The sequence below is a fragment of the Epinephelus moara genome, chromosome 9, assembly GCF_006386435.1.
Source record: "Epinephelus moara isolate mb chromosome 9, YSFRI_EMoa_1.0, whole genome shotgun sequence".
NCBI classification, from domain to species: domain Eukaryota; kingdom Metazoa; phylum Chordata; class Actinopteri; order Perciformes; family Serranidae; genus Epinephelus; species Epinephelus moara.
The window spans coordinates 37330015-37357863 of NC_065514.1; the positions used below are offsets into that span (position 1 = coordinate 37330015).

The 27849-nt window shown below is 43.9% G+C and overlaps 1 protein-coding gene across 1 annotated transcript in view; it reads right to left on the bottom strand.

Annotated features, from left to right (window-relative positions):
* crb2a (crumbs cell polarity complex component 2a) overlaps positions 1-27849 on the bottom strand; it is a 154950-nt gene that overhangs the window by 51171 nt on the left and 75930 nt on the right. The window contains exons 4-7 of the mRNA XM_050052655.1: positions 9834-9973; positions 6536-6706; positions 6335-6448; positions 2609-3562 (exon numbers count right to left, since the gene is read on the bottom strand). Coding sequence (XP_049908612.1) covers positions 2609-3562; positions 6335-6448; positions 6536-6706; positions 9834-9973 — 1379 coding nt within the window. The remainder of the gene's footprint in view (positions 1-2608; positions 3563-6334; positions 6449-6535; positions 6707-9833; positions 9974-27849) is intronic.

Below are 27849 nucleotides of genomic sequence, written 5' to 3' on the forward strand. Positions count from 1 at the left end.
TCTCTCTCTCTCTCTCTCTCTCTCTCTCTCTCTCTCTCCTTTGCTAACACTCATGTCCTGTTACTGCATCTCGCTAACTCTGCTGTAATGCATGTCACTGCTGCCGTGGTCCTGCCTGATGCCTCCTGCTGCTGTTATCATTAGACATACTTCTACTGTTATTATACACATATGATTATTGTCACATATGTATACAATCAGATATTAATATATACTTTCAACATATTGTACCACAATAGCCGTAATTAGAACTATAATATTATTACTTTAATTAATGTTGTTGTAATCTACTGTCATTACCGTCTGTCTTGCATTTCTCTCTGTCTCTGCCTCTCTTTCTGTCTCATTGTGTCATACGGATTACTGTTAATTTATTATGTTGATCTGTTCTGTACAACATCTATTGCACGTCTGTCCGTCCTTGAAGAGGGATCCCTCCTCAGTTGCTCTTCCTGAGGTTTCTACCATTTTTTTTCCCCCTTAAAGGGTTTTTTTGGGGGGAGTTTTTCCTTATCCGCTGTGAGGGTCCTAAGGACAGAGGGATGTTATATGCTGTAAAGCCCTCTGAGGCAAATTGTGATTTGTGATACTGGGCTTTATAAATAAAATTGATTGATTGATTGATTGATTGATACTATTTTTAATACTTTGCAATGGGAGTGCTGCGTGTTTACCCTGCACTACAAACACTACCAGCGCAACGTGGTGTGAGATGTGAATTTTGTGCTGAGCGCTGCAGGTTGGACATTTTTCTTTTGAGTGCCGAGAGTCAAAAAATGTTCTACTTTGTGTTAAAACACTGAGCTCGTCACCATCAGCTATTCAGTCACAGTGGAGGAGGGACATATACCACAAAGATAAAACTGTCTCATCTTAAATGTACAAGTGCTGAGCAACAACAATGGAGGAGAGATCTGTTCATTTACTGTACGTACATTTTATTTCCTCGCATGAACCCACACAGACCCACACGGTCCGTTCTCTCTCTTCAGCCTTCTCCTCATCTAATGCAAATACTCTGTGGATCATAGCACCCAGACGTAAAGTGTCTGAACTGAAAAAATGCCAGGCCTCCAAAGCAATCTCAAACACTACCACCTGGGTGTTTCCTAAGGAGGGCCTGGCGTTCTCAGCTAGGAAAAAACACTGTGGTGGACATGGAGCCTTAATGCTTTACTAACAAACCAAAGGCATACAAGACAACAAACTGATCTTGTCTCCGACCTTGTCACATACCAACGTTTGGTCACTGACTCTCTGCGTTGAGATATGACGTGCAAGTTACCCTGGGTGTGTTGGTTGTTGATGTTCTGGGACGTGTGTCAACTTTAGCCTATGACATGCATTGTCTGTTCTTCTGTTTTCACAGAAAATGTACAGTTTGCATACAGTCTCTTTTAAAATAAATGCACTATGTCAGTACAACACCGCAAATTGATGTTTTTTACCTTCAACAACAACAAACACACATGGTTACGTTTAGCTAACAAACGCACATGGTTGGGGTTTGGCTTTACAATCACATGTGAAGCAAATACCAGCCTCCCACTGAAAGTCATTACACAATAATAGTGACCAGCCACGTATCATGCCGACGTGTCCATCAGTGTCTGACGCCTGAAGTCACTGTCCAAGCGCCTGTATTCAATGTCTTCAGAGTGCAGTGTGGGTTGTAGAAGAATATAACGGTGACCAGGTCCACTCTGCATTATGATGAGCACTTTAACTTTTGATACTTAAAGTACATGCTAGAGCCGTCTGCTTTGTGTCTGATTCAGTATGCTGAATTGGCATTGCCAACGGCTATAGCGTCAGTGACAGTGACGACTGAGCCAGTTGATGAATGAATTCATTCAGATTGTCAGTTCAGATCGGCGCAGAAGAAGAGAAACTGAAGTGAGGAAAGTAAACAAAGGGTTGAAGTCAAGAGGCAGTGAGACCAAAACAAAGGTCAAATTATTTTACTTTATCCATTGAGCTTGAGCTCTTTAGCAGAAATGTTTCCTGATAGTTTGTGTTATTGTTCACTGGCGCACCGTAAATATGCTCTGTTCTTTCAACACTGGATTGTGTTAATGGGCTAACTGGCTAACTAGCATCAAAACAGTCAAATGGACAACCACTATCTGCTGTTGTGGGGAATTATTTTCTCCCACATAGGCGCAGAACGTGGTGCTGGTTGGCCATTGGTTGTAGTCTTTGCTTTGTGTTCATGTGCAACTTTTTGGCCGAGAAACAGAGAAATGAGGTGACGCAACATTGGCTTTTGTCACTGCTAGTCAGTTTGGTGTGTCTGGGCCTTCAGAGCAATTACATTTATCATATTGCCTATAATGGTCTCATGGTTCCTACTGTAGTTGTGCTTTATGTTAAATTTAAAAGGTCATCATTTTTATTATTATTGAGGATGATCAGTTCTTTTGATGCCCCCTTCAGCACTTGATGCCCTACACACAGTGTGTGATGAGCGTGTACGCAGTGGCAGCGCTGTTTCTTGTAAAACTTCTGTATTTAGGTAATATTTTAAATGTAGAAATTTGACTTGTAACAGAGTATGTTCACACTGTGGTTAAAGCTTTTCTAACTTGCTGGTGGTAAAAGTGCGTACCTTCAGAGCAGCTCTCACTGTGAAAGGGACGGTAGCAGTCACACTGATAGCTGGTCCACAGGTCCACACAGCGTCCGTGTCCATGGCAGGGGCCAGGATTACACCATTCAGTCTTACTGCATCCCAGCCCATGGCCTTGATCCTCTGGAAGTGTTTGTGGTAGGATCAGCTTAGAGTCGATCATCAGGTCTTCCATACATCCAGTGAAGCCTGCACCACTTAAAGAGTACTCTAAAAGTTCTTCTGGTGCTCCACCTACATAAACCTGAGTGAAGGCTTCAGTGGACTGGAAAGGTGGTTCATCAGCACCACCATCTGTAACTCTGCATCCATCCCTGTCACAGCCAGGGCCTTTCAGAATCAAAACCAGGCCTTCATTATTTACAAACACATGTGCATCCCGCCAGTCTCCATCACTAACCAAACCCGGAAATGTTACATCCAGTTCAGACTCCTCAGAAAAGGCTTTTGCATGAAGACCACCGTTCACAATCTCCAAGATGAGGTTATTGTCCACATCCCCTCTGTAGAAGAGCAACATATTGGGTAAAGTTGTCCGGAAGCGTAGCTGTACCCCAAAACCGTGGTGCACAGGGTGCTCAACTTCCCTCCGGGTCCTTTCTTCCAGAAGAACTTGGATGTGAATGAATCCAGGAGTGGAGAAGGAGAATGTTGTTCTCGTGGAGCACTGCTCGTCATAGAAGCCATGAGGGCACAAGCATGTGTGACCGTGTTCTCCATCCTCTAGCCACGGGTGGCAGGTGGCTCCATTCTGGCATTCATGATCCACACAGCCGTAGAGCTTCACATCACAGCGATCACCTCCCCAAGGAAGTTCACCTGGCTCCACCTCAGGACAGTGGCAGGTGTAGGATGCCCTGCCGTCTTCACACCAGCCACCATTCTGACAGGGCTGACTCTCACATTCATCGATGTTCACTTCACATAGCTCACCTGGAGAAAGGCAACACCAAGGGTTAAATATGATGGTGGCAGACTGCTGGAAGGTATCAGAGATGAACTGGAAAAGAAGGGAAGGATAATGTTGATATTTTCCCCCCGTATTTTTCTTATTGTCAACAAATCCCATGTGACTTCCCTGCCCTGTCTGTGGCTCTCAGCTGAAGATGTAAGTCTTCAAAAGGAACATTTAAAAAGCCTCATAAATATACGGTATTAAATTGAATTTCAAACATTTAATTTAACAAAACTAATAATTTATTTCCTAAAACTGCTGGTCATTGTAGTTTTTATTAAAAGTCACTCAAACAGACGAAAATAGTGCATTTGAGACTATTTTCAGCAGTGGATTAATATACATTTGGTGCTCTTCCTTTTTCTGTGTACCTTAACTGGATGTCTTTTAAAAACTAGTATGCTCCAGTAAGCATTTTTTGGACATTTTATTTCTGATCTTCTTTTATTTTTATTTTAATCTTCCCACAAAAAGTGACACATAAACGTCATTTAGCAGTGCAATTTATACAACTGATGCAACAATGAAGGTGTCAACCAAACTTACTAAACTACAGATCAAATACCCCCAACCCGCCCTCCCATCCCAACATAAAGGAAAACAAATAAATAAGCAAAATGATAATAATAATAATAACTTAAATAGTAAAGTAAAATAGAAACTGTAATCATACAACACACCTTATGCTCTACTTGCAACAAATACGGCACTTTTTAATTTGCTGCATATTTCAGCAACAAAGGACCCCAACTGGACTTGAACTGGGCGCACTGTGACAGTGGTGGGTAGAGCACTGAAAGTCAGCACTCAAATAAAAGTACAATTACTCTCATAAAAATTGACTAAAGTAAAAGTGAAAATTATTATTTGTGAAACCTCCTTGAGTACAAGTAGAGGAGTACCTGGTTATGAAATTACTCAAAGCACAAGTTACTTTCCATTTTAATATTTTTTAGGATGTGTAGGCCAGTGAATAATGCAAAAAATAACGCTACAACACTTGGTACCTAGTGCCAGGTAGGCACTGGCCCTCGTCATCAGACACTACCGATGCACCAAAACACCCGTGTGGCGATATGAGATGCACCAGAAGGCGTCATTTTTTGGCGCTCTGAGCTGATGGCATAGTATAAAGAGAGAAGGTCCGTAAGGGTGTGTGGGAGGGAGAGGAGGCTGATGGGTCAAACAAACTCCAGATTTTCAGTGGGGAGGCTGCTGTTCATGTGTGTTAGTATGTGTAGCATACTAAGCTAGTGAGGCATGTCCAGTGAGATATGTGACATAAGTTACATTACATGAGTAACAAACGTACTGCAGGCCAGCTACTTTGTACCATGCACATATATCTGCATGTTTGCATTTATTGTGCAGCCAGTGGACTCAGAGTCTCTTAATAGATGCTTTTGCAGTATGTGTGACTCTGATAAGTTAACCCCTTGATCACGTTGCAACATCAGCTGATGTCATATGAGCACATCAGGAGGTTTGCAGTGAAGTATCCAGGCTTATTTCCTTCACTCAGTCCCCTTCTGACAACAATTCATAATTTAACTTAAATGTTGTTTGTGGAAATATTTTCCATCTTTACGGTGCAAAATTTGTAATGACAACTGTTAATGTAATGAGCGCACACTGGCACTTACTAGACCAGAATTTGGAGCACTGATGGAATATAATGCAACGTGATTTAACCAATAATTCATATAGAAATTGAATGCTCTATTTCTTTGAACAAAAGCACTCTCATTTAAGTGAAGAGCATCAGATTGGATTTATAAACGCACCCATTAGTTAATCTACCAGTTGTAACAAATGTATAAATGGCAAATACTGCAGTGTAAAAAGTAGATTACTGGCTTAAAGGTGGGATCTGGAGGATTTTCAAACAAAACAAAATATAAACATATACAAATGAAATCCTGCTTAATCATCACCTATGGGCTTCTACTCATGTGTGGTGGTGACTCTGTTTGCAGAGCTCCTGCCCTTTAACTGTATTTTGATGTTTTTGTGAGCTCGGACCGCTTCTGGGCGGAGATTTCCCCAGCCAATGAGAGAGCGCAGGTGCCGTGCCCGAGCTTGTCCGAGCGTGCACCAGCGCGAACCTTGCCTGAACCTCTTCTGTGAAGCCTTCTTCCGTACCTCCGGGCTCTGTACACCCGGGAGAGTTGAGCCTGATAGGAGGGGCCAAATTTGAATGTGTGTTTACAAACAGCAACTGGAAAATCCTCCAGACCCTACCCTTAAAATGTATTTGCGTAAAGATTAGAGATATATTTGGGAAAAAAAGGAAAGTACTCGTTCCCTAGAAAAACAACCTTTTTACTTATGTGAGTTACTTGTAACGTGTTTCTACACACTCCTGCATTGTGATTACATAACAGGGGGTAGCTGAGGTGGTAGAGAAGGCCATCCCATAACTGTGGAGTGATCCCTGGCTCCTTTGCAATCCCCACAAGAATTTGAAAGTTCACAGAGATTGTGTTTGGCTGCACAGCATGAGTTTCCCATTAGCAGATCAACTGGTTTTCAGATAGTAAAACAAGTGTTAAGTTTGTCATTGTCGGCTCATCTGACGTTGGTCCATTAACTATGAACTAATTTGATAGTTTCCAATCTATTTTCTTGGTTTGTTTTTAGTGTAATTCACAGCTTTTGTTGTTTGGTAAATATCAGAAAATGTTAAATGTTCTTTCATAAATTTAACATGCAGATAATTGTGTTCATTTTTACCAAGGTCCAAGACTCACCTAGAAATCCAACTGAGCATGTACAGGTGTAGCTGCTGATCTTATCCTCACAAGTGCCTCCATTCTGGCATGGTTCAGACTCACATTCATTAATATTGACAGAGCAGTTCTCTCCTGTAACGTGAAAGACATGAAATGATTGTCAGATGATTGAAAAAGGTGTTAGAACTGAGATATTAACTGATTGCCTCTTCTACTGGCCTGCAAACCCTGGCTGACACTGGCAGATATATCCGGCTGCATCTGCAAAGCTGAGCTCCCAGTCCAGCTCCCAGTGAGACGGATCTGAACGCTCAAAACACTCCCCACCATTCTCACAGGGTTGCTCGGCACACTCATCTTTATCAATTTCACAGTTTGGTCCTTCATAACCTAGAGAAAAGAAAAAAGAAAATGTAGTTTGATCTTGTATATTCAAACTGAAAGTACCACATGTGAAGTGTTCCACATATGTCTGCTTAGATCAGACACAGACTGTAAGAAAGAGTATTTTGCAAGCTGGGACACATTACCAATAAACTAAGTACCAAAATAAACCTTCAATTCCTCACTATTAATGATATCACCAAAGTAGCTTTCTTCCATTGCAGCCACAAGTTCATCCATTTCTGACATTTGAAATAAAAAAAGATGAATCTGAGAATTTTCATTCATTTGTTACTGAATTTATAACTCTAATCATGTAGCTGTTACATTATGCTGTGTTTGTTTATAGCCATGCTAACATATTGGCAAGGTCAGTTAGTCCACCACTGTGGTCCAGACTGAAACATCTCACTAACTATTTGGTGGATTACCATGAATTTTGGTAGAGACATTTATGTCCCATTCAGGATGTGTTGTCAACTTTAATGTTCATCTGACTTTTCATCTAGCGCCATCATTAGGTAAAAATTTGTTTGTTTGTCCAATACTTCGGTTTATGACCAATTACCTGCAAAACTAATGAAAGCTATGAGCCATGAGTCTCAGCTGTACTTTCGGTTTAGTGCTAATTAGCAAATATTAGCATGCTAAAACACTAAATATCACCTGTTCAGTATTAACATTGTTGGGATTCACAGGACCACAGATGATTTGTCATTTGTTAAAATCTAAACTGGACATGTGAAGGCTTTTCTTCTCTGCATGCTCTGTGTTCTTCAAACAAAGAGAGCTATTTGACACCCATCTCCGGGATGTCCCACCTCACACCTCAGTGAGACACAAGTCTCAAAACTTGATTGGACAGGACTTCTACAGTGACATGTGACTCTGTGATGTCACAGGCGTCTGTGAAGGTCTGCTCCCTTCAGACAGTCTTGTTCTTACACGGGAGCTGCTGAGCAGCTCACATCTATTTTCGGCTGGGCCTGGACCAGCCCAGATGCTCAGACCCTTGCTCCTTGCCCTGAACCATCAAAGGTGGGGCAACTGATCACAGACTCTCTAAACCTGAACCAAAGAAGTTAGATTTGCAAGCACAAGGTTTGCAACTACTTTCTAGCAACAACGAGAACCAAATTGAGTAAGCACACAGCGTCTAACTCTGCAAAGATCCTGAGCGACCAGCTTCCTCGGAGTTTCACCTTTGGAACAAAGGACACAACAAAGATTGCATCTGGAACCACAGCTCTTTCCCGCCTTCCTCTGCCAGCTAACAAAGCAGCACACCACCAAAGCGACTCTTTCTTCCATCCATTCAAGGATCGGTAACGTAACAACTGGGCATAGCTTTATCACAGCTTTACAGGCTAAGCAAGACTGTTTAACTTGTTGTATGTGATTTGCTGTCATTGAGTTATTGTTGTGATTGTTTGCAGTTAGGTCATTGGTTAGCTGGCTTCGCCTTTGTCTCTCTCTCTCTCTCTCTCTCTCTCTCGCTCTATCTCTCTATCTCACACAGACACACATATACACACCAAGGTTGTATATAGTTTCTTAGTTAGAATTTGTGTGTTTGGTTTTGCTTTGCTACTTTATGAGTAAATGTAATTCTTTGGGATTACCTGCTGTCTGTTTAATGTTGCAGAAGGGTGAATGAATAGTCAACCTCTGCTGCGTCAAGAACTCTGAAATCCTTCAGGCTTTACTGTTAATTTTGGTTGTGGTTATTATTTAATTATTAATCAAAATTCCAAATGAATAGTTTAGCGTATTTTATGAGACTGATATTTTTAACTGGCTATCATTCTTCCCCTTACGGGAATGGTGCTACACGAGGTGATTTATTGTTAATTAAGTCACATTATTTAACATAATTATTAATTATTATTAATAATTATTAATCATTTCTGATAGCCAACATCAATGGTGTCCCCTTGGTGAGGCCTAATATTGTTGTTCCCAACATAATTGGTGCCTCCGTGTAACGCCTAGAAATGTTGATCCCTACATAATTGATGCCTCCATATGACGCCCTAATTTATGTTCCCTACATAATTGGTGCCTCCGTGTGATGTCTAATTTATGTTCCCAACAACATTCTTAACATTATAACTGTAAGTGTGTTAGCATGCATGAAGACAAACAGTACTGATAACATGATTCCAGACTCATAAGTCTTGTCGATTCTTACGGACAACATATTACTGTAAATAATAAGTAAAAGTAAAAATATTGTTTTCTTGTAAGCGGTTTTGAGGGTTTTCGCTTTAAATAGACTCAGCAAATCACTAGTTTGTACTGTTAGAGTGAATAAATGCAGTTCCATGTGTCCCCTTTGATTAACTCTCAGAGCATAACAGAACATAAATTCAAACATCAAAATGGCTAAAATTACCACCTTTTGGTTGTATATTTCTGCACACCTGTCAAGTTACAATTACAGTTTACATCCAGGTCACATGGATGCTTCACACAAACCTTCCCCCCAGCAGCACAGAAAATCTGTACAATTAGCACAGTTTCAAGGTGGGCTACCAAGATTAGAGTCAGCAATTCAGTATCTGACCAAATATCTCCCCTTCTGTTCCTGAGATATGACGTTATGGCCAAAAAAGTGCTGTTGCAAAACATTATGATGTCACAGTAAATTTGACCTTTGACCTTTTGGATTAAAAAGTGGTCACTTCATCATTATAGCTTATTAGACATTTATGTGAAATGTTGTCACAATTATCATATGAATTCCTGACTTACAGCCAAGGCCACAGTGACCTTGACCTTAACCACCAAAATCTAATCAGTTAATCGTTCAAGTTCAGGTGATCATCTGTGCCAAATTTGAAGAGGTGCCCTCAAGGTGTTCTTAAGATATCGTGTTCCCAAAAACGACCTAAAAACGCTATGGCTATCGCCTACACAGAGGCATGATAAAAAGACTGTGTACACTTGTTATGTGTCTTAGTTGCAGGTCAGATGATTTTTTAGTATCTCAGTGGAAAGCCTGTGTATCTCATTGTGGTTTAGTAAAAAAGTACAGCTAGAATTGCTCTATTGACAGTGGGCTCTGTTCACAATCCTTGTGTGTCCTCGTGTTAGTACAAGAATGTTTGATGTGCATCATGTATTTTAGTACCTGGCCAGCAGAGACAACTGTATCCTTTGACTCCCTCTAAGCATGAGGCACCATGCTGACAGGGATCAGAAGCACACTCAGGGATGTCGATTTCACAGTAGTCACCCTGGAATCCCGTTTCACTGCAGTCGCATTCATAGCTGCAAGAGATACAAAACAAATTTCATACAGATTGAAAAATCCAGACAATGAGCAATAAAGGGACAAGAAACCGCCACTGGGATTTCTTGAAGCACTAGTGAGATGGTTGTTTCTTCTGTTTAAATGCTATGTCGCAGGAAACATTAATATGTCCCCGGCTTTTGTGTTTTAAGTAACAAATATGGCAACAAATGATAAACCCAAACTCAAATCTTTTTAAACATCTACGATGGAATAGACACTACATCCATATTATCCTACAGTCTATGATATAAACAGCAAAACACCAAAAGCCTATGCATGATAGTAAATTTAAGCAAGAAATGAAAATCCAAGAGTGAATGACACACTTTGAGACAATTCACACCATCAACCCCCCATGCAGATGGTGGTGTGTCGTCCTCAAGCTCCAGTCCTCCCCTGGGAGTTTGAGGGTTCTGTGCAGTATCTTAGCTGTTCCAGGGACTGCACTCTTCTGGACATAGACCTCAGATATTGTACCTGGAATCTGCTGGAGCCACTCTCCCAGTTTGGGGGTCACAGCCCCAAGTGCTCCGATTACCACTGTTGCCTTTACTCCCACATCTCTTCTAGCTCTTCTTTCAGCCTTTGGTATTTTTAGAGCTTCTCGTGTTCCTTGTTCCTGATGTTGCTGTCACTTGGGATTGCTACATCTGTTACCACTGCCTTCTTCTGTTGTATGTTGTCGATCAACACACTCAGTACGTTTACATGCACAGCTTAATCGAGCTATGCTCAGAATTCGATTTTGGCATCTAATCGGACTTCTGTCCTTGTCCCAGTTTACAAGCAACTGAGAAAATCGAATTACTGACGGGAACGTGTCCTCCTCCTCAACACTAGGTGGCGATATGCGTCGTTTCAGCGGGTTAATACGCCCCCCTTTCCGGTTGACCTATCACGTCACTTAATAATAAACAACTCAAGTCAGGCGGCAGACCGGCATTTTCGAACAACAGCAAGATGGATAATCGTACAGCTTTGTTCATCTCGTACGTAATGTACGCGTTACTGATTGTGCAGATAAGGTGCACGCTATCCCTCGTGGTCATGGTGATTTCGAGAGGCAGACAAGAACGCCGTATGCTGTTGGAGGGCTACAACAATAGCATGTCTTGTCTGTTCCGGGGTCATACGCCAGTGCGGGGGTTGTGGAGCATGCGTACATGCATTGTCTAGTTTAACTCCGATTACGGCGTATACACGCCGGAGAAAATCGAATTCCAATCGCATTATCTGGGTGTCTTAATCGAGTTGGAGAACTCCGATATTAGTCGGAGTAACGCGTTTACATGCACTTCAGTTGTCCAGTTATAGTCGGATTAAGGCAATAATTCGTTTTGTTTCAAGTGTCATGTAAACGTATTGAATGTCAGGTTGGTTAGCCATCACCAGTTTGTCGGCTCCTGCAGAATCTGGTTTCTGCTGCCTGATGTATTCACTTATCTTTGGGGGCCATCTTCCTGGCGTATTCCTGGATCTTGGTTGTTTTGTCCTGGACAGTGGCTCTGATGCTCACCAGTCCTCTGCCCCCCTCGTTACGCTTGTGTTTACAGTCTCAGAGTGCTGGACTGGGGATGAAACCCTCCCTCCATTGTGAGAAGCTTCCTTGTCTTGATATCAGTGGCCTCTATCTCCTCATTTGGCCAGCTTATTATACCAGCGGGGAATCTGATGTGTATGTGTTGATGGCTCGGGCCTTGTTCTTTCCATTCAGATCACTTTTCAGGACCTGCCTTACTCTTTGTAGGTATTCGGCTGTGGCTGACTTTCTTGCGGCCTCCTCATGGTTCCCATTTGCCTGCATGACCCCAAGGTATTTTTAGCTGTCCTGAACAACTACAATGCTGCCCTCTGGTAGTTCAATCCCTCCGGTTCTGATCGTCTTCTCTGTCTTGGACACCATTCGACACTTACCACACATTCCGATATTGTTGCTGTAGATCATGGTGAGGTAGATCAGTAAGTTGATGTTCGCTCACTCCTGGCATACAGCTTGATGTCATCCATGTAGAGAAGGTGACGGATGGTTGCTCCACTTCGTAACCAGTATCCGTAGCCACTCTTTGTGATGAGTTGGCTGAGGGGATTCAGGCCTATGCAGAACAATAGCGGGGACAGGGCATTACCTTGGTAACTTGAGTTGAGTTGGTCTCCAGAGTCGTTTTTCACAGCCCCATTAAGTTCACAGCCCTATTGAGTTCTTGATGAAGGCTCTTAGTGTCCTGTTGATGTTGTACATTTCCAAGCATTCCAGTATCCATGTGTGTGGCATTGAGTCGTAGGCTTTCTTGTAGTCAATCCAGGTGCTTCACAGGTTGGTCTGTCTGGTCTTGCAGTCTTGGGTGACTGTTCTATCAACCAGTAGCTGGTGCTTGGCTCCCCTGGTATTACTATCAATTCTATCTGGGCTTGCTCATGTATAGGGCCATGTGCCTATTCATCTTAGCATCATATATACATATACATGTGTATATATATATATATATATATATATACATACATATACATGTGTATATATATATATATATATATACATACATATATATATATATATATATATGTATGTATATGCCTGGTGGTGTTAAGTCAGGCTGGAGTTGGTAATTGGGGCTATACAGCAAGTTAACATAAACTAGTCCATACCCATTGAGTGCACAGTTGCCCACGTACAGTTTCACATGGTGGGTACAAGTCATAGGAAATTGCAGATTAAATAGTCAACTGAACCCATTAAGAAGAGCAATGTATTCAGACAGAGTTTTTGTGAATTTGATAGTACGATTGCTTTATTGAAAGTACAGTAGTACCATTGCCAATACTGGGATACTTAGTGGGTGTCATAACCCGGCTCACAGGCAATGACAAAAATGGAGAGACACAGCACAAACTCAAATACAAAAGTATATTTATTTAAGTAATGCAACGTAAATAAACATAATGCAGGTATGGGGTGTGTTAGTCAGTGTGATCAGTAGTGTACATGTGGATGTGTGGAGCATGCGAGGTGTGGTGTTGTGGAGATAACCTAAAATAAATGAAAAGCCAAACAAAAGTACGGGCGCTGGCGAAGAGTCGGGAGAGAGAGAGAGAGAGAGAGAGAGCACGGAGTCAGAGAGCACTGTTTATATCTGTCCATGCACCGGGCCCAGGTGCTCATGATCCAGATAATTAATCAGCTGATGACCTCAGTAGAAAGACAACAGAACACATGTCACCAATTACATCATCACAACAGCATGTCAACCCGCTGAACCAACCCACGCAGGCAAGCAGGGGCCGTCACACCAACCAGACAAGGAAACAAGTGAGACAGCTCAGCACGCTCGGAGTCAGGCAAATGAGCAAGCAGCCTGTCCAAGCTACGCAAAGACTCTGAATCTTTTAAGCAACCACACAGCACACTTTCACCAGGCTCAGGCAGCCCATCCTCATGTGTACCAGCCACTGAACTGGCAAACAGAGCCGGATGCACAGAGGCCGGGCATGCCCTACCACCAGCCCGACAGGACTCACAATCACGGCCGCAACATGGCTCCAAAAGACCAACATGACACAGCTGTCTAGACTCTCTCCGACCCGGCATCGCAATGAAACAACTCAAGTCCAAAAGCCTCTCGGCGACAGCACACGGACCAGTGCACTTGGCCTGAAAGAGCAACCCCACAACAGGCACCAATGCCAAAACCCGGTCTCCAGGACTGAACCCCTGGCGATCATGAAGTTTCTTCAACTTACTCTGAGACAACTGCAACCTATTGCATGCCATACCACCAGCTAAAAACAAGCGATGTTGAAACCCGTTAAACCCAACCAGGTTTTTCGGTGGTTCAGCCTCCACCCAGTTATCTTTTAGCACAGCCAAAGGGCCTCTCACCACATGCCCGAAAACCAGCTCGTTTGGGCTGAAACCAGTGCTCTCTTGTACAGCTTTCCGCGCAGCCAGCATCAGCCAGGGGAGCCCCTCTTCAGATTTAGCAGGTGGCAACGGACTGACACAGTCCACAATCGAACACTCAAATGGTTCACTTACGGCAGGGATGAGTTGCAGAGGAGCAGACTTTACATGCTGATTCGGCTTGCCCATTCATTGGCACACGACAGGTTTTAATGTACTGTAGGTGAGACTAAGTGGTTCAGGTGTGATGGCCGTCGCCAAGGGGTGTTGATCAGACACAGAGGAGGCAGAACTTCCTTTTACCAGTTTATTAAGAGGCTGGGCGAGTGTGTGTGGTCTACAGGAAACAACATATGCAAGATCCACAGAAACTAATCAGGTTACACCTTAAATGTAATCATAACATTACATACTGCAACTGACCATGGAAATAAGACAGCAAATTCAAGGTAAGTAATGGTCTGCATATACTCTATTAAGGCAAATATAACATATTTTAACTGGAAAGAAATGCCTTTATGGTCTTATGCACTACAGGTGGCACACTCTAAGGTTGGAAAGTTTCTCATTCAAAGTTACATGTTAATAACACAAAATAGCACTAAACTGGATGCATGAACTGTCACCAAAATAACACTACAGAATATGCATCAATTATCTGCACTCAGTAAACACCAAAGTATTATTATTACTCTGTCCTGCTTCCAGACATAAAGTTACGGAATAATTATGCCAGAAATAGCTGATTTAACCAGAATTATAGTGTACAGGAATGAGGTAAATGCCACAAACCTTTATATTTAGCATTTCTTGGTGATATGGGTTAACTGTGAAACATAACTAAACACAAGTTTATCGAACAGGCTGTAACAACCATATCAAGCTGCCTCTAAATGTAACAAAATTTTATTTTTTTATTTAGAGGACAGTGCACATTAATGAACATTGCTGTAAATGTGCCGGTGTTAGCCAAAGGCTAATTTTCAACTGCAGTCCTCCGGCATGATGGTACAGGGACACAAAAGTCAAAATATATAAAACAACAAATAGCAAACAAAAACAGGAACACATAAGTCATAATATGTAAAACAAATAACAAACAGATAGACAATAACTCACAACGAAAAACCAATACGTACAGTGCAATGTGATACAGTGCAAAATAGTTGATCGAGAGGCTATGGATAGTGAATAGATGAAACGATGCAAGTCCATGAGTCACTGGCATAGTGTATATGATATATGAAGTTATAAAGTGCTAAAAGTAGTCACAGTAAAAGTCAAAATTTAATTTAATTACAATAAGTTAAATTGGGAGAGATGAAACTGTCAGGGGTGGATAAATGGGATGGAGGTGCAGCAATGCAAGGACCAGAAACAGGATTTCTTGTTGGAGTTGTGCTAAGATGGATTGAGAAACACAACAAAACCAATACATACAGTGCAATATAATACAGATGATCACTGACATAATGTATCATATGAATATAGTTAGTAAGGTAATAAAGTGCTGCAGTGCTCATATAAGTGCTGCAGTGCTCACAACAGCTTTCACTGTAAAGGTTAAGTTTAAGTTGAATTTGAGTGGGATGGGAATGGGAGAAATGAGCTGTCAAAAGGTGGATAGATGGAATGAAGATGCAACAATGCAGAGACCAGAACAGGATTTCTTGTTGGAGTGTGCTAAGATGGATTGAGAAGGTGGTACATTTGTAAAGTGCTGTGGTGTTTATCATGAGGTGCAGATTTACCCATGTCACTGCACATGTCCAGGGGGGGTCATGTGCAGTGACATGGGGGGCTATATACAGTCAGTTAACAGTGATTACAAGTCTGATTTGCCTTGAGCCAGTCTTTCAAATGCCTTTTAAAGATTAGAAAGGTAGAGCAGTCTCTCATGGAGGTTGGCAGGCTGTTCCAGATTTTGCTGCCTCTGACTGATAGAGCAGTCTGTGAGAAGGAAGTGCGCCTAAATGGGATTTCACAGTCTCCTCTTGTAGTTGCTCTAGTGTTGGTACTGTTGGTGGATTTACGTTTAAAAAACTGACTCAAGAGTGGGGGTGCAAGTCCGTTCAAGATCTTATACACACAACATGCACGTTTGACAGTAATGAGATTGTCAAAACTCAGTAGATTATGGCGTGTTAGAATATCACAATGATGATAGGAGAAAGATTTTTTGTCAAAAGTTTTCAGTTTTTTTTATAGAGAGACTCAATAGGTTCGAGTATTGTTTTACCTGTCAGTGACCAGATTATGGAGCAGTACTCAATATGTGAAAATACCATAGAGTGCATGAATATTTTTGCTGCTTCTTCAGTTAAACAAGATCTTATTTGTCTGAAGTTGCTCAGATTGAGTTTAGCTGTTCTGATTACTTTTTTCACATGTTTTTTGTAGGTTAGAGTTGGGTCTAAAGTAACTCCAAGATACTTAAACTCTATCACCAAACTGAGTTCCTCCCCTCTCAGAAACACGTTGGAATTCTGCAGATCAACAGGTCTTTTAGAAAAAGCCATACAGACCGTTTTTTGAGTATTTAAATGTAGACATGAGGCAGTGAGCCATTCTTGAATGTTGGACATGACAGATGTTAGAGTCTTGGACACCTCACTATAGCTTTTACCGTGAGTGAGGATAACGGCATCATCTGCATGCATCTGGAAATGGACATTATTACATACATCAGGTAGATCGTTAATATATAAAGAGAACAATATTGGCCCAAGTATGGAACCCTGCGGAACCCCAACAGAGCAACTGAGATAGGGAGATTTAACATTGTTGATGCAGACACATTGTTTTCTGTCTGACAGGTAAGATCTGAACCACTGAATAGCCTCTGGAGAGAAATTAAAGTGAGATGATTTAGACAGGAGGACCTGGTGATCCACCGTGTCAAAGGCCTTTTTCAGGTCCAGAAACACTGCCATGGCACAGGGACTGCCATCCAAAAGGTACCTCACTTTTTCAGTAAGCATACAGGTGGCCGTTTCGGTGGAGTGCAGGGCTCGAAAGCCAAATTGCATATGATGCGGGGGGTATGTCCCTTATCCAGTTGTTTGGTAATTAGGCTGACCATCCACTTCTCAGCCACCTTAGATATAATTGGGAGAATGTTTATGGGTCTGTAATTTGTCATATCAGTTTTGGAACCAGATTTAAAGATAGGTGTAACCATGGCAACCTTCCACTGTGATGGAACGGTGCGTTAACTGGTTAACAGGTTAACCAAATGTGTAAGTGGTTTTGCCAGGTGGTCAACATTTGATTTTAGAAAGCTGATATCCAGCCCATAGGCATCTTTGGCTTTTGAAGAATTGAGAGATCTAATTATCTTTCCCACCTCAGCTTCAGTGATTTCCTCCAGATTGAAGATATGGAGGTCATTTTTGATAGGAAATGGTGTGTACTTAGAGGGTATAAATAGTTGCGTAATTTCAGTGACGGAGCTTATGAAATGTGCATGAAATGTGCATTTAGTGTTTTTAGCAAGGGTGAGGGGATCTTTCACCAGAGCATCATTAATTCTCAATTCAAGGTTATTGTTGGTTTTGTTGTTGAGTCTGCCTGTGAGTTTATTGATACAATCCCAAACTTTTTTTCCATTACCTTTATTACTCTCTATTATGTTTATATAAAAATTAGCTTTGGTCTTTCTTAGGGTTTGGGTTACTACATTTCTTGCATGAGAGAATTTTTGCCTGTCTGTAGTTAACCCTGATTTTAGTGACTTTTTGAGAAGTTGGTCTCTTTTTCTCATTAAGTTTCTGCAATGATCATCTATCCATGGTAGGGTTACCTTCTGCCCTTTTCTGTTGTTCCCTCTTCTTGTGAAAGTTTCCATCACTTCACTGATTTTGGACAGAAAGACAGAGCAGCCAGACTCAATGACAAAAAAAGATTTCACTCCACTCAAGCCGCTTTAAGGCTGCCACAAGATTTTGTTGAAGATTCCTGGGAATAAAATTAGTAAAAGATTGGGGCCTATGAGGTCTGTTTAAGCGTTTTTTAGAAAGTTTTCCGGAAAAAAACATTATATTGTGATCTGACATGCCAGTTAAAATATTATAGGTTTTTTTTTATCCTTTCTACTCTGTTGGTGAACAGAAGATCTATTCTAGTATTAGAGTGACTAGTGACCCTTGTAGGTTGATCTATTAGTTGAGAGAGGTTAAAATGGTCTGTAGTTTGTTTAAGATTTTTCCTGCCCTTTTATCATCCCAGTTTACATTCAGGTCCCCCATAATGATAACTTCCTTATTTGAATTGCAGGTGTTTAAGATTGTTTATAATTGTTCATAGAACTCTACTTTAGCAGAGGGATGGCGGTATAGACAGATCAAAATGAAAGACATCTTTGTGGATAGAGTAATGTTTACTCCAACACACTCAGCCTGAATCTCATTTGGCCATTTGATCAGTTTACAGTCCAATGTGTTCTTAACATATAACAAGGCCCCACCACCTTTCCCTTTTACTCAATCGTTTCTGAAAACATTATAGCCTAGCATGTTCACTACAGCTTCAGGGGATAGTGGCTTAAGCCAGGTTTCAGTTAGACCCAAACAGTCAATGTTAGAGTGCATGAGTAGATCTTCCAGCTGTTCACGCTTATTGACCATACTGCGAATATTTAAATGACCACAGAACAGTCCTTTTGCTTTGCATCATGGATCCCAGACAGTTTTAGCTTGGTTGAGTGTCTGAAAGAGTTTTGTTGCTCGATGTGTTCTGTAAATGGGGTTTCTGAGTTTTACCTTGTTGAGCTGCTGGGCTGCTAGCCCTCGGCACGGCCCCACTGGTTGAGCCGTAACTGCCCTGACGGTGCCCGGGTGTAACAGGTGAGCCGCTGCTGAGGTGACGTTGTCTGGATGGTGGATGCCGCGGTCAACCCCCAGCTGCTGGGCTGTTTGCCCTCGGCGCGGCTCCGCTGGGTTGGCCGCTGCTGAGGTGATGGTGCCCGGGTGTCGCAGGTGAGCCACTGCTGAGGTGATGGTGCCCGGGTGTCGCAGGTGAGCCGCTGCTGAGGTGATGGTGCCCGGGTGTTGCAGGTGAGCCGCTGCTGAGGTGACGGTGTCGGTGTCGGGATGGTGGGCACCGCCACCAGTCCCCAGCTGCTGGGTCGCTGGTGGTATTAGCCCCCCGGTTAGCGCTGGTGGTGTTAGCGTGGACCTCTCAACTGCTAGGCTAATAGCCGTCAGCGCGATCCCGCCGAGGGCCGCTGGTGGTGTTAGCCCCCTGGTTAGCGCTGGCGGTGTTAGCGTGGACCTCTCAGCTGCTAGGCTTGTAGCCGTCGGCGCGACCCCGCTGAGGGCCGCTGGTGGTGTTAGCCCCCGGTTAGCGCTGGTGGTGTTAGCGTGGACCTCTCAGCTGCTGGGCTGATAGCCGTCGGCGCGACCCCGCTGTGGGCCGCTAGTGGTGTTAGCCCCCGGTTAGCGCTGGCGGTGTTAGCGTGGACCTCTCAGCTGCTGGGCTAATAGACGTCGGCGCGACCCCACTGTCGGCCGCTGGTGGTGTTAGCTCCCCGGTTAGCGCTAGTGGTGTTAGTGTGGACCTTTCAGCTGCTGGGCTAATAGCCGTCGGTGCGACCCCTCTGAGGGCCGCTGGTGGTGTTAGCCCCCCGGTTAGCGCTGGCGGTGTTAGTGTGGACCTCTCAGCTGTTGGGCTAATAGCAGTCGGCGCGACCCTGCTGAGGGCCGCTGGTGGTGTTAGCCCCCCGGCTACCGCCGTTGTGATGCCGCATCGGGGTGACAGCCGGCTATGAGCTGCTAGGCGATGTGCTGTCAGCGCAGCACCGCTGATAGTCGGGGTCGGGTTGCCTTGCCTGGAGAAAGAGTTGTTTTTGCTGTTGGTTGTTAGTCGCTGCTGTGTTGATAATAGGAGCAAGCATATTGCAAAAACGACACTGGGTATCCAACTGTAAGATGGAGTTGACGTTTTTAGCACAAACGCAGTACCTGCCACCCAAATAATTACACAGTAAACTCAGAGGGGAGGGGAGGGGGAGGGAGGGGCTGATATGCTCATGCACACTGCATGATCTCAAGTCCGCTCTCACCTCAGAGTCTCTTGAACATGTACGCTGCAACATCTCTTTTTACATGCGGCCAAAAGAAATGTTTCAGGATGTTCAGATACGTTTTCCTGACCCCAAAGTGTCCACTCTCTTCATGGGCAACTTTCAGGACAAGGGGACGAAATTTACTGAACTGAACAACAGCATCCCCCACACAATCACCACCCACAGCAGCCCATTTCCGAAATAACAGTCCATCCTGCAAAAAGTAGCCACCGGCTGCACTGTTTATCTCCGCAGCCGGCAGAACATGGTCAGATACTTCTTTAAGAGAGGAATCATCTGACTGCTCCTGCAACAACTCAGCTTGTGGCGCAGACAGTGGAAAATCGAACAAAGACGGAGCCTCGAAATCAGCGTCACCAAGCTTCCCATCAGATAACTCCGGCTCAGCATTGCACCCGTAACCACACAGGCTGGCAGTGCATCAGCCACCTCACTGGAGCTCACATCAGACACATCAACAACCGGACAGGGGGTAACAACAAGTGAGGGAGGGATGTCAGCCCAAACTCTCTTACCAGCCAGACCGTTGCCCAAGATAAAATGAACCCCCTCAATAGGCAACGCCGGCCACACCCCCACAGCTACCTCACCCTGCACCAGCTCACAATCAAGCACCATGTTATGTAAAGGAACGGGTAAAACAGCCATTCCGATCCTGCGACTGAGGACAAAGTCACCGCTGTCAGTCTCGGTGGACAAAGGCAGCACTGACTCAACCATAAAGGAGTCAAAGGCCCCCGTGTCTCTCAAGATGGTAACCGGGACTTTAACATTGCTACCCACCAGTGACACAAACCCACTCCTAATGAAAGGAGCATATGCCTCCAAAACATCCGTATCACAGACAGGAGAAACCACATCAGAAACCAGCTCAGAAACACCTTTCACTGCTGTCAAAACTGTTTGGTGAGTTAAGTTCAAATTGAAATGAACCAGGCTTCCCAGAACGCCTCTGGTCAGCCGCAGCAGCACCGCGACTGCTCCCACCCCAGCCAACATCATCACGGCTGGGTGTGCGATCTCTGAAACCGCCCTTATGGAGCAGCACATACTCATCTGCTGACACAGCCTTACCCAGAGACTGACGATAACCCAGCTCCAGCTTCACTTTTTCTGTTTGCTGGCGGATCACCTCCAGCTCAAATGTTTTTTAGCTTCCATCTCAAACTTAATATTATCATGTTCCATCTGTAGCAAGAGAAGCTCCTTTTGCTGTTCAAAAGTCAGCCCCTGTGCCTGGACAGGCGTGGAAACAGCAGGTGGCGCCAAAGACACAGGAACAGATCTAAAAATTCCCAGCTCCACGAGCTTTACTTTCAAAGCCACTTTAATCTCCCCTTTAAGTTTCCTATCCCCCACGTCCACCGAATAATGATCAGCCAGTTTAATTAACTGCTCTTTTGTACATCTCTCCAATGCCTCCTCTGATGGAGCCGCAACAAACGCATCGAATTCAGCCATTTCCACTTACCTCTAGGGCCAGACAAAAAAAAAAAAAAACAAGACAACTTTACACCCGGACAGGCTCAGGAAGACAGTGAAGTATCCCCGTGCGCACAAAGAGGATCCTCGTTTGGAGATTCCCCGCTATCTAATGATCAACCCGCCTAACCAAGCTCCCCCCTAGTCTTCATGCAGCGAGCAGCGGTGGGTATTTACACACTAGAGACCGCTGGCTCGGGGGAGCGACTAGCAAGCTAGCAACCCTCTCGAAGCCACAGCCATGCTCCCAAGACAAAAGCTTCAGCCGCTATGTCACCACATCACTAACCCCACACAACGCATCCAAAGGGGAACGCCGCTAAGCCTACAAGGGGAACCCCGCACCGTCACTAACGCCCACACACGCTGAGGAACTACCCCTGCCACCTGGCCACCTGACACCATCATAAACAAAGAGACTGGCCCTCGGATACAAACTCTCCCTCGCCAAGCCCGAGGTAAGCGCACACAAACTCCTGTGTCAACACAAAAATACACAAAAAGCCTCCACATCAAACACCATACTCACCCTGATCAGTCAGCCAAACGCACTGTTAACTCTTCTCCAAGTTGTACAAATGCTCGTAACCGAGCAACAAATTTGTGCCACGGCCGGCAATGAGAGCCAAATTACAAAAACCTGAAGGGAAACTCCTTCAGCCCAGCCAAATCACATGCACGTTTACAAAATACTAGAGCACACCCAGATAGCACACATACATCTGGCCGATGTCGGCCTGAGGACAACACATCGGCCTTGAATTTATAACGTCTGACAAGCGTCGGCCGCATTGGCAGATATTTATAAATTTAATACTCTTTTGTCCCAGCTCAGCAAACGTCTCTGTTCCGTTGGCTTTGGGTTGGGCCAGTGCTGTAGAATATACCTGCCCACATACGGAAGTCGCCACAGAAGGCGGAATTTCATCTCCGCAGTTTTTGTTTGGAACTGAGCTCGCAGGACACAGCATCTCATCAGTTGGTTTCAGGTAAGCTAACTGGAATAAATTGGCAGAAAATAACTATGTTGTTTATTATGTCACCGTTAAAAGAGGTTCCTGGTGAGTGGCAAGGCGCGACTGGGTGTATAGCACATGTCCCCACCAGCTAACGTTATCTTTCGTTTGCTGTTAGCTAGTTTAGCTCATGTTAGCTAACAGGCTACAACTGTGGTGTTTTCATGTTATTTTCCCTAGCTGACGTTATCTGCTCATATGGTTATCGTGAGCACTCGTTTTGGGTTAAAGTGGAAGTGCCCGGAGCTGCCACCCGTGGTCCTGGGCAGGGCTCGAGACTTGGGATCCACTCACCTATGATCCCGCCCGGCCTGATCTCCGCGGCCCTCCGGCCTTACGTCGGTGGCCTGGACGGATGCTCAAGTGTGGTTGAGAGGAGCGGAGAGGAGCGCGGAGGTCAGGCCGGGCGGGCCAACACTGTGTATCCCAGAACGGGTGCTCAACTGTGGGTGAGAGAAGCGGAGGGGAGCGCAGAGGTCAAATAGTGAAGTTTAAGGATGCCTTCGGTATGTTGTTAATGTGATTTTATGGGCAATATATCAGTCGAGGTCTCCTCCCCTGCAAAGCAAACTGACCCGGTGGCTACAGGTAATAGCGCAGCTTTGAAACCACTGTTTTTCCGACATTAAGGACTGATTGTTGAGCTGCTGTTAACAGTTAACGGAGTTAACGCCGGATCCCGTTTCAACACTAAATTAAGCAGAGTGACGGACCCAAAGCCTTCAATCTGGCTAAAAGACAGCTGAAATGCTAAAAAAAATACAGTGGTGAAGTTTGGATTTGTTTCTTGAAGTTACGTGCTCATCGTCTTTTCTGTGTCTTGCAGGCTGCCAGGAGAAGCGGACTGGCCCTCAGATATTGTTTGTGGAAATTTGAAAATAAAGTTTGTCAAATTGACTTTTGGCTCTTCATTGCGCACACTTACACACGAAATAGGGTAACAGTCAGCTATTTTTGATGTTTTTTAATGTGAACATTAATTTCTCACAGCGAATGGTAAAATATTTGTAGTTTGTAAGGTCCGACCTAAATGAATAAAGGTCATAGGCTAGTTAACGAAGCATATGAATATTAATGAAGGAGCGCCCACTGAGCGCAGCTTCTTTTATTGATCGTTTGAACGTCGCGTGGTGGTCATTTTCGATTAAAGGCCGACATCTCAGCGACGTCTTGGCAATGAGCAAACGCTCTCCCTGCTACGTCTTAACGATCTAAACTTGATACATCGGGCGAACGTCGGCCAGATGTATGTGTGCTATCTGGGCAGTTTACTAACACAATCCTAACCCAAAACCCAAACCAAAACCAAACGCGCAACTAGAAACCAAACATTAGAAAACTACAAATGTATCTAAACCAAATCTACTCACATGTAACCAAATTGCGCATAACCGAGATGAGCCCCCATTTTGTCATAACCCGGCTCACAGGCAATGACAAAAACGGAGAGACACAGCGCAAACTCAAATACAAAAGTATATTTATTTAAGTAATGCAACGTAAATAAACATAATGCAGGTATGGGGTGTGTTAGTCAGTGTGATCAGTAGTGTACATGTGGATGTGTAGAGCATGTGAGGTGTGGTGTTGTGGAGAATGAGATAACCTAAAATAAATGGAAAAGCCAAACAAAAGTACGGGCGCTGGTGAAGAGTCGGGAGAGAGAGAGAGAGAGAGAGAGAGCATGGAGTCAGAGAGCACTGTTTATATCTGTCCACGCCAGGTGCTCGTGATCCAGATAATTAATCAGCTGATGACCTCGGTAGAAAGACAACAGAACACGTCACCAATTACATCATCACAACAGCATGTCAACCCGCTGAACCAACCCACGCAGGCAAGCAGGGGCCGTCACAATGGGCTAAAACTGTACATTAGTAGTTGAGGTAGTACATTGAAAGGCAGATAGTTAAAGTGTTTATATGTTGAATTGACTTAAAAGTGGGGCGCACTGGTAGAATGATTGACTGACTGACAGAATGACACACTGACAGTTTCCGTGATTATGTACAGCATACCATTCTATGACTTAGTCATACCAAAAATTAGATTATTAGATTAATTAGAAAATTATTTTAGCATTTTTTAAGCATTTTTCTGTTGCTATAGTGCCGCCCAGTTGCCAATTAGAGTTAAATTTCTCCAGTCACCTTGAGGCGTCCTGTTCTACATATCTACCAAGTTTAGTAAAAATTGATATGGCGTGTAGCTGCCCTTGGCTTTATGAAACACGCAGAGAGTCTCCTTTACGGGTGCAACAATGGATTTTTATTCTCCGTCCTCACCATTTACACCGTGAAACTAAAAAGACGAATACAGTCAATTAAATCCTGTTCATCATGCATCAATTCATCATGCAGCTAAACAAATCGGTCACTTTACAAACATTATTTAATTATTTTAATAATACATTTATCAAGAGTTAAAATCATGAACGCACCTCGCTCTGCTCACCAAGGGTGCAAACTTTATCTAGCGTCCTCTTTTCCTCCTGTCAATCTGCCATTTCGGGCACTATCGCTACCCGACACAAAATTAAACACCAATTAACCAGGAGATTTAACAAACAATAAAACAACAAAGACAAATTTCAACAAAGGCACAAATAAATGTCAACTCACAGCTTTTCTGGAGGATCACCATTACTGCAAGGAGCCGAAAGAGGAAAAGAGGTAAGGAGGTACATAAAGCTTCCGGGCACTTCGCCCAGGTATTATGACACAGGTTACAGCGCCCGCATCTGGCAACCTCCGCACACTGTGGGTCACTTACATGGCGGTTAGGCCTAGATAAGAAATTAGCTGTCTAGCGCCCCCATTTTGTTTGATTGGGTCAATAATGGAGGGATCCCCTCAGAATATGTGTGGTCATATGCCTACAAAGTTGCGTGGTGATCGGTGAAACCCTTGAGATGTTATACACCTTTATGTGATGAGCCACGCCCTCCGCAATATTTATTGCCTTATAGAAGCTCAGTATTAGTAAGTTTTCCAACTTTTGCCAAGAGGGAACTTTAGATATTGGTCCCTAGATTATGTTCACCGAGTTTCATGCAGATCAGTCAAACTTCCTAGGAAGAGATCGATTTGAAGTGTTTTTCAAAAAATTCAAAATGGCGGACAATCTATATAACTGGAAGTTATGGGTTCTTGAGACAAATTTGTTCCTCGTGAAGAGAGGCATCTCTGTGCAAAGTTTCATGTCTCTACGACATACGGGGCATGATATATGCCCATTCAAAGTTTGCAATTTCAATCAGTTGCTATAGCGGCCCCCTTTGGCCAATTAATGTAATATTGCTTCTACCACTGTGCCAAATTTCACATGGATTGACCAAGTCAGCGAGGAAAAAAACGTGGAACAGACACACCCACACACCCACAGACAGAGTTTTCATCATTATATAGAAAGATCTGAAGGTCCACAACACCAAACTTTGTTATTTTTATTAATATCATTGCTAAAACGGGGCGGCAGTAGCTCAGTCCATAGGGACCTGGGTTGGGAACCGGAGGGTCCCCTGTTCAAGTCCCCGTCTGGACCAAATATGGAGCTGGTGGCTGGAGAGGTGCCAATTCACCTCCTGGGCACTGCCGAGGTGCCCCTGAGCAAGGCACCGAACCCCCCAACTGCTCGGGGCACCTGACCAAGGCAGCCCCCTCAGTCCGACATCTCTCCATTTTGTGCATGTATAGGTCCTGTTTGTGCATGTGTGTGTCTTTCGGACCTGTGTTAATGACAAAAAAATTGTGAAAAAATTGAATTTCCCCTCAGGGTGATTAATAAAGTATAAACAAAACAAGAAAAAACAGGCAACTGATTGTGATCAGCGGTAGGCTGAGATGTCAACATGTAACATTTGAAGCTTGTCCGCTGTACTCAGTGTTTTTACATCATCTTTGACACTTACTAAAAATTACTATGAAATCATCAGAGCAGAAAGAAAATGCAGTTCCAAGAAGAAAGGAAATGTTGCCACAAACGCATTTCCATTTTACATGCATCATCCAAAACAACTTTATCATGGAGAGAGGGGATGGCTGCGGCTTTAGTTAAAAGATTTGACAGGAATGATGTGGCTTGTGGAATTATGTTAATGGAACAACTGAGGTGGCCGAGAATCGCCAGTAAGAAATTGGATGGGGCTCTTGTGCTGCGGTGTTGGCTATGATGGAAAAGGAAGGAGCAAGAGCCGTGTTACTGTATGCGGCTGAAGAAAGGGTGGAGGAAAGGAATGATGGGATGAAAGGATGTATGTGCACAGGGATTTTGTGAAGCCTGCGAACACAGGGGATGAGAAGAAAGCTGAGATTATTTGAGAAATGTCAGACACAGAGGGACCAAGCACAGAAGGTAATACAACCTGGCCCCCACTGTGGGAAGGCTAATGATGCAGGTTGTAGCCCTGGAGGCAGCAGAAGCCTGGTGACGTCATTCGAGATGACACTGGCGGTGATTAGCTCTGGTGTGGTGGCCGGAAGTGCGGGTGGCTCGGAGATTGTTGCTGCTGGAGTTCTAATGGAAGCTGTGTATAGCTTGAACAAAGTTGCTTTGTTGTTGTTGCGGCTGCATTAAAGAGGAGTGCGTGTCACAAGTGCGCCAGGGTGGATAGCCAAGGGCTGTACTGGAGTTAGATTGCTGGTGTTGCCGGCGTTGGTGCTGGCTCCTTCGTCTCTGTGGGTCACCATGTTTGGCCCTCATGGACGGAGGAGAGTAGCCCGGAGATCGATCGGGAGTTGGAGAGATCTCGTTTGGCGACACTGGCTGGAGATGCTGGCTTGACCTCGGCACGGTTATCACTGAGCGTGGGCAGCTCCGCTGAGAGGCTTGGCTGTGATATGCTTGTTCTGTCATGGCTGGAGGATAATCTATTTCGAACAGATCATCATACAAGTCATCTTCTGAATCAGGTGGGTTGATTTGTAATTCAGGATCCATCTTTCTTTTGAACCTAAGTTTCAGTGTTGTCAAAGTTTGATAATGCATTCAGATGTGAAGTGCGGTCTGTTCTCGAGAAATCTAAGACAAACAGAGCAGCATGGGTTGACCAGGTATAAGTAGGCTTGACAGGTAATCAGGGGTGTGGTTGAGGCATGGCCCTGCTCCCAAACCTAAGTTAACAAATTAACTTCATTTAAAGGACAACTTTGGTATTTTTCAACCTGGGCCCTATTTCCCCATGTGTATGTGTGCCACCCTCCCCCTTTGCCCACCACTGACTGACAGCTGACTCCACTCATTCACACTCATTCACTTAATTGGCCTAAAAGGTTCTGCACTAAGCTGGTTTAAATCTTATTTATCTGATCGTTTTCAGTTTGTTGACGTTCATAATGAATCGTACCAAAGTTTGTTTTGGAGTTCCGCAAGGTT